This window comes from Stigmatopora argus, chromosome 21 (genome assembly GCF_051989625.1).
Source record: "Stigmatopora argus isolate UIUO_Sarg chromosome 21, RoL_Sarg_1.0, whole genome shotgun sequence".
Classification (NCBI taxonomy): domain Eukaryota; kingdom Metazoa; phylum Chordata; class Actinopteri; order Syngnathiformes; family Syngnathidae; genus Stigmatopora; species Stigmatopora argus.
Genome location: NC_135407.1, coordinates 12,160,880 through 12,180,272, shown reverse-complemented (window position 1 = coordinate 12,180,272; position 19,393 = coordinate 12,160,880). Strand labels below are relative to the sequence as shown.

General features: G+C 41.8%; 1 protein-coding gene across 6 annotated transcripts in view; it reads right to left on the bottom strand.

Annotated features, from left to right (window-relative positions):
* Positions 1-19,393, bottom strand: part of phf14 (PHD finger protein 14) — a 155,514-nt gene that overhangs the window by 110,906 nt on the left and 25,215 nt on the right. For all 6 annotated transcript variants that reach the window (XM_077591020.1, XM_077591018.1, XM_077591021.1 and 3 more), the window contains exon 4: positions 418-550. In XM_077591020.1, the coding sequence (XP_077447146.1) occupies positions 418-550 (133 nt within the window). The remainder of the gene's footprint in view (positions 1-417; positions 551-19,393) is intronic.

The window sequence follows — 19,393 nt, the reverse complement described above, 5'->3', positions numbered from 1 at the left end:
ACACTGGCCCCCCCCAGAGAAGGGAAAAGTTATGTGGCCCTCACAGGAAAAAGTTTGGGGACCCCTGATTTACGGCCACAGTCAAACCGATTCCACAAAGGGCCAAGTGGGTGAAGGTTTTCCTTCCAACTGAAACAGCACAGACAGTTTGACCACTGAGGTTTCTCCTGAAACAAGCAGCACCTGCCTGCAACCAACTAATTACAGTTTAAAGAGAACAGATTGGTGACAAGGTGTCATCTCCATTGATTGATAGGAAAACCTGCACCCACTTGGCCCTTTGTGGAATCGGTTTGACACCCATGATTTAGGCTATTGTAAGTATGGTTAAGCCAAGGTCAGTCATGTAGTTTCGACACTTACCCAGAGTAACATCAATGAATGTGTAAAATGAAAATTGACCTAAAAGCATCTTACCTTCATGCACAGTGACACCACAATTGTCACACTGGATGATTTCATCTGCATCTTCACTGTTGTCTCCCAGGCAAACGGAGCATATGAGAATGTGCTGAGCACTCCATGTCTGGGATCGCTCTAGCAAGACATCCTATAAAAATAAATAAACAAATAGATAGTAAACCTGTTCTGGCTCCGTGGAGAGACATATTGATTCTACAGCTTTAGATGTTTTTCCTTAAGCATTAAAAAGCAACCTAAATGTCAAATTTCATGCATGTTAATGCAATTATTTTGTAAGATGGACTTGCAAAACAATGTGAAACATTGGAGTTCTAAATTACTAAACACATGGTGGGTGAACAGATTCGCATGACAAAAGGATTTGTATGGTTTGTCAGAGAAATCAACTTTTGAACCAACGCACACGAGACACCATCGGCACTCATGTGTGGAGATTATAAGCAATGAAGCACTGCACCTCAGGGTTGCTAGATCACAAAGACTCTAAACCAGGGGTCTCAAACTTGCGGCCCGCGGGCCAACTGCGGCCCTCGGGACGATAATTTGCGGCCCCCGTCTTAATATGAAAGATCGATTTTTTTTTTTAATTTTTTTTTTTTTTTTTTTACCCGTTTCCCCATGATGGCGCCGTTTAAGTGGCAGCCAGTGGCAGTAGCTCTGTCCACTCATGTTTTTTCTTGTTTTACAGCATGTTTTACATGAAAAATTAGAGGGAACATTGACATGCACCTGCTTGTGGCAGGTGTGATACTGGTGTGCCGATAGCGAGCAATGATGATGTCGTGACCGGATGATTCGCCTAAAGACGTTTCGCCGACGGACGTTTGACAGACGGACAGGTCGTACTAGTATTTGTTAGTTTAATGATTAAATACAAATACTAGTATTTGTATTTAATCATTAAACGCTGTTTTCAGCTGGATTTGACCGAATTTGAGAGCATTTTGAGCCGTTTGGCGAATGGACGTCTATAGACGTTTTTTTGCCTCCATCGCGATATCATCCAGTATTTGTATTTAATCATTAAATGCTGTTTTAGGATGGATTTGACCCGATTGCTGTCATTTTACGGCTCGGTTCTGCTACATCTGCCTGCCCAAGAGTGCTTATTCCCGGACTGCCATTGATGGTAGACGAACATTGATTTTTACTATAATTTGGACAACACCGGCAGCGGGCCGGATTAAAAATCCTAACGGGCCGTATATGGCCCGCGGGCCGAGGTTGAAAAACTTGTACACACACGATCCGGCGGGGCGAGCGTTCGAATCCCGTTTCGGCGAAACCTCCGTTCGGCCGAATGAACGTTCGGTGGAACGTCCATTCGGCGACCTGCCCGTCTGTCAAACGTCCGTCGGCGAAACGTCTTTAGGCGAATCATCCGAGTACCGATGATGTCGCTCACACTGGTACTCAGTGCGCTCAGGGAGGTTGTCTTTCTGCTCAGACCAACAAAAAATTAGAGGGAACTTTGGTTCGGAGCTGAATGAACCAATCACGGTGAGGTATACGGCTCTGGAGGGTGGGACATCGGCCGGGCTGTCCAGTGCCTCGCTCACTCACTCATTCATTCCTCCAATCAGCTGGGCGGAGGAGAAGCCGTGAGGCCGATCACTCCGCTCGGCGCGCACACTCCTCCGCTGCTCTCAGCATAGAACTGAATGAGGCGCTATGATCCGTGATCCAGCCTGTCAGTGTCTGTAGCCATCTCCGCGATTGAAACGGAGAGCGAAAGTGCACATGCGCCACAAACCCGCGCGACTGAATGTGAAAGATCAACCCGAGACTCATTCCAAGTGGAAAAACATATTACAGAGCCCCAGAGATGTCTCTTTCAAAGCCTGCCGTGAAGAGAAAGGTCGGTGATGAGCACAGACAGTTTCAAGAAAAGTGGGGAGTGCAATATTTCTTTGTTGAACACAGGGGCACCCCGACGTGTCTCATTTACACTGAAAAAGTTGCGGTGCACAAGGAATACAATTTGAAACGTAATTGTACTATGAGACATGCTGAGGAGTACGAAAAATACCAGGGAGATGAGAGAGCCAACCAGGTTGCCAGTCTTAAAACACGTCTTCTGAGGCAACAGGATCTCTTCAAGAAGGCTACCAAAGACAGTAATGCAGCAGTCAAAGCTAGCTACGCCGTTTGTGAGTTGATTGATCCTGTGCTAAGTGATCCCAAATGGCTCATGGACTTGGCTTTTCTTGTTGATATCACACATGAGCTTAATGTACTGAACAAGAAGCTACAAGGCCAGGGGCAACTTGTCAGTGCTGCCTATGACAACGTGAGAGCATTCTGCACTAAACTTGTGTTATGGAAAGCCCAGCTCTCTCAGACAAACCTTTGCCATTTCCCAGCATGCAAGGCTCTCGTGGATGCAGGCACACCATTCAGTGGTGAGAAGTATGTTGAGGCCATTTCGAAGCTACAGGAGGAATTTGATCACAGATTTGCAGACTTCAAGACACACAAAGCCACATTTCAAATTTTTGCGGACCCCTTCTCCTTTGATGTGCAAGATGCCCCTCCTGAGCTTCAAATGGAGCTCATTGACCTGCAGTGCAACTCTGCACTCAAAGCCAAGTTCAGGGAGGTGAGTGGAGAAGCAGACAAGCTTGGGCAATTTTTGAGAGAGTTGACCCCCAGCTTCCCTGAACTTTCCCGAAGGTTCAAGCGGACCATGTGCCTTTTTGGGAGCACATACTTGTGTGAGAAGCTCTTCTCCACCTTGAACTTCAATAAGTCCAAGTACAGGTCCAGACTTACTGATGAGCATCTTCAAGCTCTACTGAGGGTCTCCACTGCTTCCTCCCTCAAGCCAAATGTGACTATGTGAGAAGAAGCGCTGCCAGGTCTCTAGCAGCAAGGAGTAGGCAAGAGAAGCCGTGTTCAGAATATTTCATGTTCAATGTTCCATTCAAGTTCAGAAAGTTAAAGGTTAAAGAGCTGTTAATACAGACATTTGAAACGGAATAAAAATAATTCATTTTCTCTACTTAGCCAGCCAGTGTATATCTACTGTATGCTCATTAGTATTATTTGGTTTTGTATTACTGATTGATTTATTTTTTATTCATCTTTAAGTTAATTTATTTAATTCATTTTTTGTTAAAAAATAAAGATATTTGATAACGTTGGAATGTTTTATCAGTGCTTTTCTTGTGGAAATCCTGATGCGGGCCAGTCTCACCCAGACCCGGCCTCTAGCGGCCCCCAGGTAAATTGAGTTCGAGACCCCTGCTCTAAACCAATCACACCGTAAATATAACCCACTCAGTTCTGCGGGAAGTTCACCCAAGCTTTGAACACTAGTACACCTTCGCATGGACAAACAAGAGGAGGAAATAAAAAAGGACTGGTGAGTTTTTTCTGCTAACATCTCATTTTCTGAACCGCTTTATCCTCATTAGGGTCGCGGGGGGTGCTGGAGCCAATCCCAGCTGTCTCCGGGCTATACGCTGGGGACACCCTGAATCGGTGGCCAGCCGATCGCAGGGCGCAAGGAGACAGGCAACCACACACACTCACCCATACCTAGGGGCAATTTAGTGTCCAATCAGCCCACCATGCATGTTTTTGGAATGTGGGAGGAAACTGGAGTACCCGGAGGTAACCCACGCAGGCCCGGGGAGAACAAGAAAACTCCACACAGGTGGGACATGACCTGGATTTGAACCCTGGACCCCGAAGCTGTGAGGCCGACATGCTGATCACTCGCGCCACCAGGCCGCCCAAGATGATGCATGCAGCAACTATTTCTTATGAGACAACACTTTTTTTTTGGAGTGTTTTGGGTTTCCTGTGAAATCAGTTTCACAAACGATAACTTAAGTGGCAATGCAGAAACTTAAAATAAGATTGACAGAACAAAGAGATATTTTAAGATTCATTAAAATCAAGCACAAAGTGGTTGCAGGTAAAGCCAAGTAACACAAATTACCATCTCCCACATAATTTAATGCCTTTATTGTCATATTACCACTATAATGAGATTTAAAGCTTCAACATGAAGGGCACCAATAACAACAACAAACAAATAATCAATAAATAACAATGAATAAGAAATAAGTAACAAATCAATAAGTACTAGTCAGCAACATATATAAAGTGCACAAATAACAAGATACAAACAATTGAACAGATAATCAATAAAAAAACAAATTAATAAATAATCAATACAGTGGTACCTCGACATACGATCGTAATCCGTTCCGAGACTGAGATCGTATGTCGAGCTTTATGTAACTCGAGCAAAACTTTCCCATTGAAATGGATTGAAAACAAATTAATTTGTTCCAACCCTCTGAAAAAACACCAAAAACAGGATATTGGATTGGAAAAAAATGTTTTATTTCTTCTAATTAGCCATATATTGACAAAATAATAAATAACGAGTGGTTTAATAGTAATAAAATGTGTTTAATAGATGTAAAATTAGACGCATTTCGTGGAGGGGAGAGACAACGACACACACGGAAGCGGAGGGGCTGTTCGGGGGACTTCATTCACGGCACTCGTAAACGAACAAACAAATTTAAATTAACTTGGATAAATATATACAGACACTCAAACATACGTTTAATGTAATTTTACACAAAACTGAATTCTAGTTTTGTCTTAATCTTTTGTTACCTTCGTTTTCCGGGTTAGCGGTTTGTCACGCCTCCACCCTCACGTTCGCTATTGATGGACTGTTTGCTGTTGTTTTGCCTTTCAAAATATTCCGAAAATGAGGCACACAAATGTCCACACAATAGGATAACGCATGACCACTTGCCAACGAGAAAGTCTTTAAAGAACGATCGCGGGAGCTCCTTTCCTTAGAAAGAATAACAGGAAATGCAATAGCTGAGCTTACCCACGTATTGATTGTGGGTAATTAAGTTTTATTCTGAGAAAGGGTGCCATTGCCTATGGGTGTTGTGTGCACGAGTATACTTCATTACCCAGAAAGCCCTCTTTTTGCCCGCGCATGCGCGTTGTGCGTTTCCTGGTCGAAACTCATCTGAATAAATCGTTCAGTCCTCGTAGATATAGTAGTTATACACGAAAGAGATGCGGCAAAAAAGACAGTGCGCTACAACAACAGCCTCTCGGTACTCGGACGATTCGCCGAAAGACGTTTCGCCGACGGACGTTTGGCCGACGGACAGTTGGCCGAACGGACGTTTCGCCGAAACGGGATTCACGCGCTCGCCCCGCCTCCGGATCGTGTGTGTACATGTTTTTCAACCTTGGCCCGCGGGCCATATACGGCCCATTACAGATAACATTCATTTAGGAATAACAAGGGCATTTATTCACGGCCAAACACACGCAGAACAGTATGTGACAGAAGAAATAGAGAAAAGAAAGTAGTAGTAACAGTAAGTACTACTGTAATGAAATTGTAAATCCAGAAATCCTACTCCAGAAAACTTACACCACCATAGAAAACGTTGAGATTAATCTTTGAATTAAGGTTCTCAGCAAATCATTTTGAATATATATTTCCTAAAATAATGGGAAATTATTTAAAATTAAACTAGAAGTAAAAGTGTGTTCCATGGCATTTTCAGGTATTGTTCTCTAAGCCCCCTAGTCTGCCCAAGGCACTTAGAATTAGAAAGTCTTCTAGTGTTGTTTTTTCTGTGTCAGACATCAATTCCCAGCTTTGATAAATTACATTGCGTGTCCAAATGGCTACTACTTTAAACGCAAGGATAAAATAAAAAATATAAAACATTGGCAGCACATTGTAGTACGTACTTGTATTTAGAAATATGTCCAGTGGGGGGGCAGTACATTTTGAGCGAGGCTCGGTTTTTGGGAACGGCCCGAAGAAGATCGCATTTTAAAGAGGAGTAGAATGTGTTGACCTTTTTGGAGACCACAGACAACACATTTTGAAATTTTCACCTGAAAGTTTGCCACGCCGATACTTGCTCAGAGGTAAGTTGTAAGAAGTCATTTTAAGATATAATAGATGTAAAGATTCTTTCAGTAAATAGTCCGTTATAATTTGAAGACGTATATTTCATTTTTGAGTGCCTAGTTCAAGCTTGTATTTCAACGTGTTTGTGCTCATAACTGCACTATATGTCAAGGGAAGAGTTTTCAGGAATATTTTTATTAAGCAGCAGCACCATATTTGAACTTTGTAAGACATGCATTTGTCAATGTTTAATCGACATTGAAACCTTTTATGTATTTTAAGAGAAAAATCATTTAAATTTTTGCAGCTGCTAACATTTTCAGTAAACGAAACGAAGACTAGCACATTTTGAAATGACTAAAATATGAAAAAGTATTTTCGTTCAAAAGATGACAACAAGCCCAACTAAAAACGCTAATAGTGGTCATTGAATTCAGGCTAAAAAAACAAGTCCTCTTTTTTCAAATGTACTCTTCTTTTTTTAGGATCTAGTTCAGACTAGGAGGTAACTACCTCCTAAATGTGGGCCAGACTCCCGATGGAATGATCCCAGCCTTGTTTGAGGAGCGACGGCGGGGAGTCGGTGCTTGGCTGGATGTCAACAGGGAGGGCATATATATTCCTCCAAACCTTGGAGTCCAGATAAATAAAAATAAAAGATATTTCCTGATAGGTTTATTAATAGGTATACTTTAATAAAATATAGAACAATACAAGGTGGGCATCGGGCACATCTCTGGCGTTAACTTGCAAGTGAGAATCGTCCTGGCTCGTCCTCGTCACCGTGACATTCTAAAGAAGCGAATTCATCTGCCAATTTAAGACATCGAATCAAAACAATTACAAGGTTATCTATTCAATCCAATTGCATAAGCGAATAACAAAATTAAGGTCGCGCATAATCGAAACACTTAAGGTTATCTGATTCAAACATTTGCATAAGCTAACCAAATAACACAATTAAGGTCAAAAATCAACTGCCACAACAATTGCCTATCAGGTCGGAAATCAAAAACAACTGCGTAAGAATTTGCACAAGTAGGCATAATAATTTTCATTATGAACCGAGCGGCAGTATTTTGAAACATTATGCGAGTATTTTCGGAAGTTGATTCGATGATCGCCATCTGCCGGAATCCAAGTCAAAGCAATTTAAGAGTCCTTCACAGATCTTCATTGCGAACTCAGATCAACAGTCCTTGGCCCGGAACTTGGTGATCTGTCAGGTCAATAGTCCTAAAAACAATTAAATGTCCTCGGAGCCAGCTGCCATGGAGAGTGACCTCGAGCTTGCTCGGTCCCAAATTGAAATAAAGCTCATACATATGATTAATAAAATGATATATAATAATATCCCAGAATAACCCCAACATTTCCCCATCAATTTCTTTGCACTGGGGAATCATTTCTTGCAGCCGTGAGAACAAATGAAGACAAAGTACCGTAATTACTCGAATATAACACGCAGATTTTTGCTATATAATTAATTCCAATAGTTGGGGGTGCGTGTTATAATCAATAACTAAAATAAATTACAAATTTTCGATCGAAAAAAGCATTGTCAAACTCACTTTGACGCACGGATTTTACGTCATCTCGTAAAGCCGACGCACAGATTTTACGTCATCTCCTAAAGCCGACGCACGGATTTTACGTCATCTCCTAAAGCCGACGCACGGATTTTACGTCATCTAAAGCCGATCGAAAATCGGAAAGCCGAGACCACCACTGCCCCCCTCTAGCCTCGTACTCGTCTCAGTTCACCCTCTCTCAGTTCAGTGTTATAATCAATAACTAAAATAAATTACAAATTTTCGATCGAAAAAAGCATTGTCAAACTCACTTTGACGCACGGATTTTACGTCATCTCCTAAAGCCGACGCACGGATTTTACGTCATCTCCTAAAGCCGACGCACGGATTTTACGTCATCTCGTAAAGCCAATCGGATGATGTGTTGTGGGAGGAAGAGGAAGTGGATGAAGGAAGCGTGGACGTTGATAGGATTCTCAACGAACAGATGTATGAGGAGACGGATGAGAGGACAGACAAAGAGAGAGAGGAATATCTGCAGAGACTATTTAAAGATTCTGATTTGGACTCTTCATTTGAAGGATTCTAATGAATAAATTTGTTTTAACAAAACAATCGTGAAACGAAGAAAAAAAGGTAAGATTTCTGATTTTCGTCAGCGGGAAATTTTAGGTGCGCACTATATTCGAGTACTGCGTTTTTCCAGATTTTTTTTGGCCCAAAATTACCTGCGTGTTATTTTCGAGTGCGCGTTATATTCGAGTAATTACGGTAGTAGTTGTTTAATTGATAACTCTTTGGAGTTCGAGATACGCAGAAATATACCTGTTAAATATACCCGTTAAATATACCCGGAAGATGTGGGATAAGACAGGTGTGGATTTCGTCAAGTTGTGCAGGTTTGTTTTTTTCTTTTGTGCCTCAAATTGACAATCCTGTTACTTTACAGTGGAAGCCATCTCAAAATGTACTGCCCCCCGCTGGACATATTTCTAAATACAAGTACGTACTACAATGTGCTGCCAATGTTTTATATTTTTTTATTTTATCCTTGCGTTTAAAGTAGTAGCCATTTGGACAAGCAATGTAATTTATCAAAGCTGGGGATTGATGTCTGACACAGAAAAAACAACACTAGAAGATTTATGTGAAATTCTAAGTGCCTTGGACAGACTAGAGCATGGGTGTCCAAACTTTTTGCAAAGAGGGCCAGATTTGGTAAGGTGAAAATGTGTGGGGGCCGACTATTTAGCCTGACATTCTTTGAACCATTAACATTAAATACATATTAACTTTTTGGGATTTTTTTTTATTACAAATGGCATACTTTTACTTTTACATTTTTTTTTTACATTTAGGTTTTTACCGAAATCACAAACCACAAAAAATTAAGAAAACTATAAAGGATATCTAAGTTCATGTGAAACATTACATATTATTCACTATTATATGCTCACTGTAGGAAAAGTGCTGAAAACAAAACAATGATCACTGCATATTCAAACTGTGATTTTGACCATCACAAAAAAATTAATTAACTGAGATTTAAGAATTTATTCAACTCAGAGGACTTAACAAAGGTCTTGCCTGCACTAATGTGAAGGGTGATACTGGGATCTTGACTGCAGTATGTAGTCCATGTCTGGCTCAAGAGCAGTGGTTTTGATGCGCAAGACGTCACGCAGGTGAGAGTCACTCAGTCTCGTCCTCATGCGGCTCTTGTTAATGTTCATAACGGAGAATGTCTTCTCGCACATGTATGTGGAGCCAAACAAGCTCAGCATTTTCTTAGCAAATGTCCGAATTGCTTGGAACCTGCCTTCATCCAGCTGGCGGTAGAAGTTGACAAGAGGGAGCTGTTGGTGCCGACTGCGATGCTCGGCGTCACACTGCAGCTCAATGAGCTCCAGTTGCAGGTGGTCTGGAGCGTCATCAGGGTCCACGGAGAAAGGAGAGGAAAAAAGTGTGATCTCCTTTTCAATAGCTGCAAAGTCCCGAAAGCGCTGCTGAAACTCCTCAACCAGAGATGAGATGTCTGCTGCATACTTTGTCATTTGCGCACTGATATTGATCTGTGGGAAACTGGTCACAATTTCCTGCAGCGACGGGAAATGTGCGGTATTGGGCTGCGCCTGTGACAGGTGTCTTTGGAAAAGTAGCAGCTTGGTCCGAAAGGCTTTGATGTGTGAATACAGTTGGCTTACCACTGCATTTTGCCCTTGAAGGCTTGTGTTCAGCGCATTCAGATGTCGCGTTATGTCAACTAAAAATCCCAAATCAGCCAGCCAAACAGGATCATTTAATTGTGGCATGGGTTGTCCCTTTTTAGTCAAGAATTGTCCAATTTCCTCCCTGAGAGAGAAGCGCTGCAGCGCAGACCCCCGACTGAGCCACCTTACGTCGGTGTGATACAAAACATCTCCGTATTCAGCCTGGATGTCGAGAAGAAACTGTTGAAACTGGCGGTGGCACAGCGCTTTGGAGCGAATATAATTAATAGTCTTTATCACCGGTTTCATAACATTATCATATTTCATATATTTGGCACAGAGAACTTCTTGATGAATAATACAGTGGAGTTTAATAGCGCTGCCTCCTTCTTCGCTGACTTTGTTACAGACAAGGCTTGATAATCCACTCCGCTCGCCAGCCATGGCAGGTGCGCCGTCCGTAATAATCCCGGTGACTTTATTCCACTGTAGTTTCATGTCATCTACGGTGGAACAAACAGAAACAAATAAATCCGTTCCTCTTGTTTGGCCCTTCAGACTCTGGAGGTCCAGAAGCTCTTCACTCACGTTCATGTCATTGTCCACTCCTCTTAAAAAGATCAGTAACTGAGCGGTGTCGGACGCATCCGTGCTTTCATCGCACGCTAACGAGAAAAAGTCAAACTCAGTTCCTTTTGCCTCTAACTGTCTCTTAATATCTAATGAAACGTCTTCAATTCTCCGTACCACAGTATTACGAGCCAGGCAAATATTGGCAAACTCTTGCTTCTTCGCGGGACAAATTTTCTCAACCATTTTCATTACAGTCTTTAATAAATTCACCCTCAGTGAAAGGTTTGCAGTGCTTTGCAATCAGCGTTGCCACTTCGTAGCTTGCCTTTGTGGCTTTTTCATTTGACTCACGGACTCTTGTGAAAAAGCTTTGCTGTGCCGTTAAAACAGCTTCCAGTTGCTTCACTTTTTCACCGCGTTTGTTCCCAGTTAGCTTGTCGTAGCTAGCATGTTTCGTCTGGTAGTGCCTCTTGATGTTGAATTCCTTGAAAACAGCCACAGTCTCTTGGCAAATTAGGCAGACACAGTTGTTTCGTATTTCAGTGAAAAAATACTCAAATTTCCACTTGTCCTGGAAGCGGCGGCCCTCGCGGTCAACTTTCCTTTTTTTGTTTACAGACGCCATGTTAGAAATGGGCTGGGCTGAAACGATCACGCAAGGTCAAGGGTCACGGCGGCCAGAGTGCGGCCACAGGGCTACTGCCATCTTCTGGTGAAATGAAAAATAGCTTTTTGTACACATGTATTTTATACTGTGGTCAACAGTGCTGGCGGGCCGCATATTATTGATTTCATGATAGAGGCCACGGGCCGGTAAAAATTTGTCCACGGGCCGCAATTGGCCCGGGGGCCGGACTTTGGACATGTCTGGACTAGAGGGTTTCGAACAATACCTGAAAATGCCATGGAACCAATGTTCCCTCTAAGCTGCGCGCGTGCGCATTTGCGCACTACTCTCGTCTTCTTCGCGCAACAGCAATCATATGGCGCGCAATAAATAAAATCCAAACTTATTTTTGTTTTTAACCCCTTTCCCCATGATGGCACCGTTTACGCAGCAGCCAGTGGCAGTAGCTCTGTCCACTCTTATGTGTTTTGTGTTTTCGCGCCATATGATTTACAGCCCTTCTATCAAGCGGTGAAATTGGGTGAGAACTGTCTAAATCTACTCTGTGTGGTTGTGTGCATGCGTGCGTGTCCGTGTGTCTGGTATGTGTGATGTCTTCAACCAACACAATGGACTATAAATGGAAATTAGCCCTCGGCTACAATCTTACATATATGTTCATTAACATGAATATAAATATGTTCATTAATATGTGCTATCCCTTATTAAATAAATCAAAGCAAAATCATGGAAAAATATTGCATATAAATGGAAACTTGACTATCTCAAGTGACACGTTCAGCAGAAAAGTCACTTGAACGAGAATGAGAAGTGCGAAGGACAGATGTGTAAAATGAGGTAAAATTTGAGTCGGATTTGTGCATATTCTAATGGCATTTATGAAGATGTTTTATTCATAGATATTTTTTCATTCATTTTCTGAACCGCTTTATCCACTTAATCACTCGCGGGGGTGCTAGAACCTATCCCTGCTGACTTTGGGCCAGGGGCGGGGGACACCCAGTATCGGTGGCCAGCTGATCGCAGGGCACAAGGAGACGGACAGCCATGCACACTCAGACCCATACCTAGGGGCAATTTTAGAGTGTCCAATCAGCCTACAATGCATCTTTTTGAGATGTGGGAGGAAAACGGAGTACTCAGAGAAAACCCACGCAGGCCCAGGAAGAATATGCAAATTCAACACAGGTGGACCGACCTGGATTTGAACCCAGGACCCCAGACCTATGAGGCCGACGCGCGAACGCTTTGCTTTAATTTTAGAGTTATTGACATTAATACAAAGGGCATTTTAATACATCTCTTGCAAAAGTAATGACTGTGGTTCGCATCAAGAGAACTGTGAATTGTTTTGTGCATCAAGATGGTTCACATCGAACTATGGATTGTTTCGGGAAGCATCAAGATGGTTCACATCGAACGGTGGATTGTTTTGGGAAGCATCGGCTTCTCAAGATGGTTCACAACAAGCGCTCTTGGGAACTGTGGATTATTTTGGGAAGCATCAGCCTCTCAGGATGGTTCACATCAAAACTCTTGGGAAGATTCGACAGACCTACAATTGTTTTGAGAACTGAGATAAATTGTTATGAGACTCTAAAAATGTTTAGACTTCTGTGGGGCATGGTGTTAAAATCTTATGAATAAATTAGCGAGAGAGACATCGAGTGGGGAGAATGATCTTGACCGGAGACGCGTGTGGATCGATTCTCTTCTTGCAAGAAATAAAGGATGTGAGTTCAGATGCCTCTTTTATTGAAAGGTGAATTTGGAAATACCTTTTGGTGAACCTATCACTAACAATTCATAGAGTTTTAATTTGACTTTACAGGACCCTTAAACTTTGTTTAAAATGTGGTTGAATGGCTGGCCACCGATTCAAGGTGTCCCTCCCTTGCTAGTAGTTAGCTCGGATAGGCTCCAGCACCCCCCGCAACCCTTATGAGGTTAAGCAGTTCAGAAAATGATTGATTGATAACTTTAGTAGCCTTCTTGTAATGTATGAGCAAGATTACACTGACAAATAAGAATTTGGGTGACGTCCAACTTCTGTGGAGAACAGGACATATCTAACATTTCAAATGTACATGATGGAATTAGTGATTAAGATCTTTAAAATATATTTCATTCAAAAAATAATGTATTTTTTATCCGCTTTAATATTTTCTTTAATATGAAAAAAAACTAATTTAAACGTTTACCTGTAGTGGTAGGGCAGCCCAGTGTTGGAGTGGTTAGAACGCCCATCTCACAGTTCTGAGATCGAGAGTTCAATCCCCAGAGTGTTACAACCATAAGTTTCCATGTTCTCCCCTTCTTAGGTTTCCTGCTACATCCCAAAAACGTGCATGGTTTTCTAGTAGTTGGACACTAAATTTCCCCTGGGCATCTGTGTGTGCGCGAGTGAATGGTTGTCTTGTCTCCTTGTGCCCTGCGATGGGCTGGCCACCAATTCAGTCCCTTAGTAGGCTAGGATAGGCTACAGCACGCACCTCCGCAAACCTTGTAAGTATAAGTAGTAGAGAAATTAAATGAATGACTTGAATAAAGGTCAAATATCCAGAATTGTACAGTTGTACAGAAAATGGTAAGATTTGATTTGGTGGTCTTTACTAAGTGATCAAACTATAGCTGTAAATCATAGTAATACCATAACATTCGCGTTGCCATTAATTTTGTGTGGCAAGTGTCCCTAAAATCTCCAGAACACTTTTTAACTTTTTTTTGTGACGTCCGGGTGGATTAAATTATTTGAAAATAAGGTACTTGTTCTGCTCAGTACAAGTGTGGACACAATGATCAGTAGACCAAATTCATCCTTACCATTTCAGGTCATCATTGTAAATTGGAAGCTGTTCTCAGCTGATTTCTGGTGGAATAAAGGTTAGATACTAAGGTAATACATCGAGGCATAGGAGTGCCCCAACATACGAGCAATTTGGGATACAAGTAAAATTTCGAGCAAATATTTATCTTGAGATACGAGACCAATTTTGCTATACGAGCAGACAGCAGATGCGAGAGGCTGCTCATGGGCACTGTCTTTCTGGTCGCAACTGTTAAAGCTGGATCCTTAACAATAATCTTCATACAGAGGAAGCATCCAGCACGGAATAATTTTTGACTCCCGGCCGGTGGAGGTTATCTGGGGAGAGACGCTACTGAACGCTTCTCAAAATGGCTGCTGCACGCTCGCTTTCTTTGTTCTTCTTTAGCCCCCACCCTTCGTAGCCGGGTGGGGGTGGGCAGAACCCACGTTCATGTGGAGACGTCTCCCAGCCAGATACGCCGTCCGAACGGTCGGGGCTGCATTTAATATAGGTAGGCGGAGACAAACTTTAGGCGGGAATACAAAAGGGGAGGTGTGCTATATACAAAGTGATGAGAGGCCTTGACCTGTAGGTGTCAGTAAAATTCTATTCTAGTGACTGCATTATATATATATATATATATATATATATATATATATATATATATATATATATATATATATATATATATATATATATATATATATATATATATATATATATATATATATATATATATAAATAAATGAATACGTACATTAGAAATACATTCTATATTTCACAGCAACTCCCTCGTGTAATGTCTGTACGAGCACTGGGCGGAGCGTTGCATTGTTTTTCAGTGTTTTCCCTGTTAGTCAGTGCAGAATGGCGGAGGAGCTTGCTCGATAATACGAGAGGAGCATATACTACTTCTCGTTGGCAAGTGGTCATGCGTTATCCTATTGTGAGGACATTTGTGTGCATCATTTTCAGAATATTTTGAAGGGAAGATAAAAGCAAACAACCCTCGATAGGTTGCATCTGAAAGTCAGGGTGGAGGCGGGGCAAATAGAGCCAACCCGGGTGAAGAAAGGTATAAAAATTTAAAACAAAATTAGAATTAAGTTTAGTGTAAAATTAGATTTACCGTAATTACTCGAATATAACGCGCACTCGAAAATAACACGCAGGTAATTTTGGGCCAAAAAAATCTTGAAAAACGCAGTACTCGAATATAGTGCGCACCTAAAATTTCCCGCTGACGGAAATCAGAAATCTTACCTTTTTTTCTTCGTTTCACGATTGTTTTGTTCAAAACCGGATAGAGAAATCTTCAGGAACGAGCGTGTCGAGTGTCGTGCAGTTTGTGGAGTTATGCGTTTGAATTTTAGGGCAATAGATGATACACAGAGTGGACAAACATATCATGTAGACATGTTATGTTGCAATACCTTTTAGACTTCCTTGAACATTGACTACATTTCAATTGACAATACCATGTTTTAATTCAAATATCTATTGTCATTCTCAAACAAGAAAAGGAACATACAAATTGAATAAATAAATGATTTGAAGATATGCACAATGGAAAAGACTATCACATGTGTTTAAACTACAAGTGTTCATCAAGACTACAAATTTATTCATTAGAATCCTTCAAATGAAGAGTCCGCATCAGAATCTTTAAATAGTCTCTGCAGATATTCCTCTCTCTCTTTGTCTGTCCTCTCATCCGTCTCCTCATACATCTCTTCGTTGAGAATCCTATCAACGCCCACGCTTCCTTCATCCACTTCCTCTTCCTCCCACAACACATCATCCTCAGTACCATCCAGCTTGTTGGTGAGGCAACACTTCTTGAAGCCTCTGGTGATGATGGCAGGCTCCACTGCGTCCCAACTCTTCTTGATCCACTGTGTGATTAGCTGCAGTGATGCCTTTCTGGTGTTGCCACTTGCTGTAAATGTTTTCTCCCCTGAAGCCATCCATTCCGCCCATCTCTGCTTCATCTGTTGCTTGAAGGGACGGTTGCACGAGACGTCCATGACCTGGAGTTGGCTGGTCATACCTCCAGGAATTATGGCTACATCTGTTCTGGCTTCTTTTAAGATGTCCTTCACACACTGCATGCGGTGACACCTGAATGCATCAAGAACTTACAGTTGTCTTTGTGTTGAAGGTCTTGCACTCCATACTGTTCTTATCCAGTCCTTGGTGAGATGTTCATCCATCCAACCCTTCTCCTGGCAGCGGACGATGACACCAGATGGCCACACAACATCCTTCGGAAGGGTCTTGCGCTTGAAGATGACATATGGTTTCATCTTGGAGCCATCCCCGTATGCACCAAGCATCACAGTGAAGCGAGATTTTTCATTTCCTGTAGACTTGATGGTGACTGACTTTACACCCTTAAAATCCACAGTCAGTGAGCTCGGCAGATCAAAAGTCAGTGGGGTTTGATCAGCGTTTCCTATATTCCGAAGTGCATAGTGGTGCTTCTTCCTCATCTTGATTATGAACCGCTGATACTCTATCAGTTTATGTTCGTAGTCCTCCGGCATCCTTTGGGCAATTGACGTTCTCTTTCTTATTGATAGGTCGTGCCGTTGCATAAACTTATAGCACCAACATGCAGACGATTTGAAGCCGGAATCCTTGTTGGGTTTTTTTATGATTTTCAGGGCGAGGATACGCAGCTCGACTGTGTTAATGGAGCACCCTGCAGCTCTTCTCTCAGCAGTCGTTTTAATAAGTTCTTTCTCTAACTCTGGGTACATTGCTTTTCTTCCACGTCCTGATGCTTTTGCTGTTGCCTTTTCTTTCAATAATGAGTCTTTCTTCTTCCTCCAACCACGGATGTTAGCTTCACTAATGTCGAATTTTCTTCCAGCTTCTCTGTTGCCCAATTCCTCTGCCACTTGGATGACTTTTCTTTTGAACGCTGCGGTATAACTTGCTCGTTTTGATGCCATGTTGCTTGTACAATGTCCAAAATTGAATTGAGAGAGGGTGAACTGAGACGAGGACGAGGCTAGAGGCGGGCAGTGGTGGTCTCGGCTTTCCGATTTCCGATTGGCTTTACGAGATGACGTAAAATCCGTGCGTCAAAGTGAGTTTGACAATGCTTTTTTCGATCGAAAATTTGTAATTTATTTTAGTTATTGATTATAACACGCACCCCCAACTATTGGAATTAATTATATAGCAAAAATCTGCGTGTTATATTCGAGTAATTACGGTAACTTATTTTTGAGTGTGTCTGCATCGTAATCCAAGTTCATTTAAATTTGTTTGTTATGTTACGAGCGCGTTGCCGTGCAAAAAGTCTCTCCCCCGCCCCTTCTTTCTCTGTCCCTCTCTCTCTCCCCTCCGCGAAATCCGTCTAATTTTAGTACTATTAAACACATTTTAGTACTATCAAACCACTAGTTATTTGTTACTTTGTTAATGGATGGCAAATTAGAACAAATACAAATGTTTTTCCAATCCAATATCCTGTTTTTGGTATTTTTTTTCAAAGGGTTGGAACGAACTAATTTGTTTTTAGTTCATTTCTATGGGAAACGTTCATTTGAGTTACGAGTAAATCGACATACGAGCTCAGTCCGGGAACGCATTTAGCTTGTAGCTCGAGGTACCACTGTACATACATAGATCTTGTTTAATAATATTAGAAGTCCTGATTTATTACGGATATGAACCTGGTTTTGATCATAATAGTTTACACACATTCAAAAAAGTATGCTCGGCATTAAATTGTATTAATGGGCAAAAACCAAAAATGTTGACATATTTCTAAATATTGCCAGTGTAGATAAACAAATCAAAGTCATTAACTCCTTGGCTGTCATTGTTGGTGCGAGGCGGGCAATATGTTTGCCCGGGGACGGTGGGATATAAATGTATGGACATCTCTCGTTGGCGGTGAATGAGTTAAATAGCTATGTTTTTATTCATTAATTTGTTTGCACTATTGTGAATATTTTTTTACAATTATTATCCATATTAACAACTTGCTTTTATTTCTTGCAGGCACTGTATACACAAAAAGAGACTCAAGTAAGTCAGCATTTTTCCCCATCCAAAGGCAGAAAAAATCTGTGCAATATTAAAATATTTTAAACACTATGCAATGGCTTGCGCCAAATCCACTTGGACTTCATTGTGTATTTTCTTTTTCTTTTTGTTCGTCTTTGTTTTGACTAGTGTGTCTTTTTTCTTTTCTGTTTCCTTTTACTTGATTGTGTATGGGTATACCTAGTTGAATAAATGTTTAGAAATGTATTGGTTTAATTTCTAACACAGTGTACAAAAGGCAAAAACCATACAATTCAAACTTCCTCGTGTACTCTCTTGCATTTTCTTTTGAAACTGCTCTGATAGAGTTGCTCTCGCGTTGGCGATGCAGCCACCAGTGAAGTATGAACATGACCATCAGACCAAAAGACCATCTTTTAGGCATATTATCTAGGAACACACCGGAACCAGTCTGATGGTGATCCGTGTCCCTTCAACACTTCACCCTTGAGGAGTTCTTGCACGTTATTTCATGTGTTTATCTTAGTGTGCTTAATACAGCTTTAATCTTTGATTTTCATCATGGGCCCAAAGAAAGATATGGTGCAAGTCAAAAGGAGTGGGCTGTCATTAGTGTTCTTCACGAGTTTTGCCCAGCATGATTACAGTCGTATGAAAAAGTTTGGGCAACCCTGATCATTTTCAAGATCTTACTTTATAAATCATTGGTTGTTTGGATCAGCAATTTTACAAAATCCACAGAAAGTGTGCAATAATTACTTAAAGAAAAGTAGGCAGGTACATAAATTTGGGCAAGCCAACCGGAACAAATAAATCAATATTTAGTAAAGCCTCTTTTTGCAGAAATAACACCCTCTAAACGCATCTTGTAGCTTCCAATGAGTGTCTGGTAGGGTACTCGGATGATTCGCCTAAAGACGTTTCGCCGACGGACGTTTGAAAGACGGACAGGTCGCCGAACGGCCGTTCCACCGTTCCGCCGAGCGGAGGTTTCGCTGAAACGGGATTCGCGCGCTCGCCCCGCCCCCGGATCGTGTGTGTACATGTTTTGCAACCTCGGCCCGCGGGCCATATACGGCCCGTTAGGATTTTTAATCCGGCCCGCAGAGTAGGTAAATCATATCCCCATGGTCATCGGAGGGGTTTCTCCCCGGGAACAGTGCTTCGTGGGTGGATTTTAATGACACATGCTGAGTTTCATTATCGAGCTCCATATATTTCCCGAGTTTGAGAACTTTAAAAATCGGCAGGGGTTCCCCCCCGAGCCTATCCGA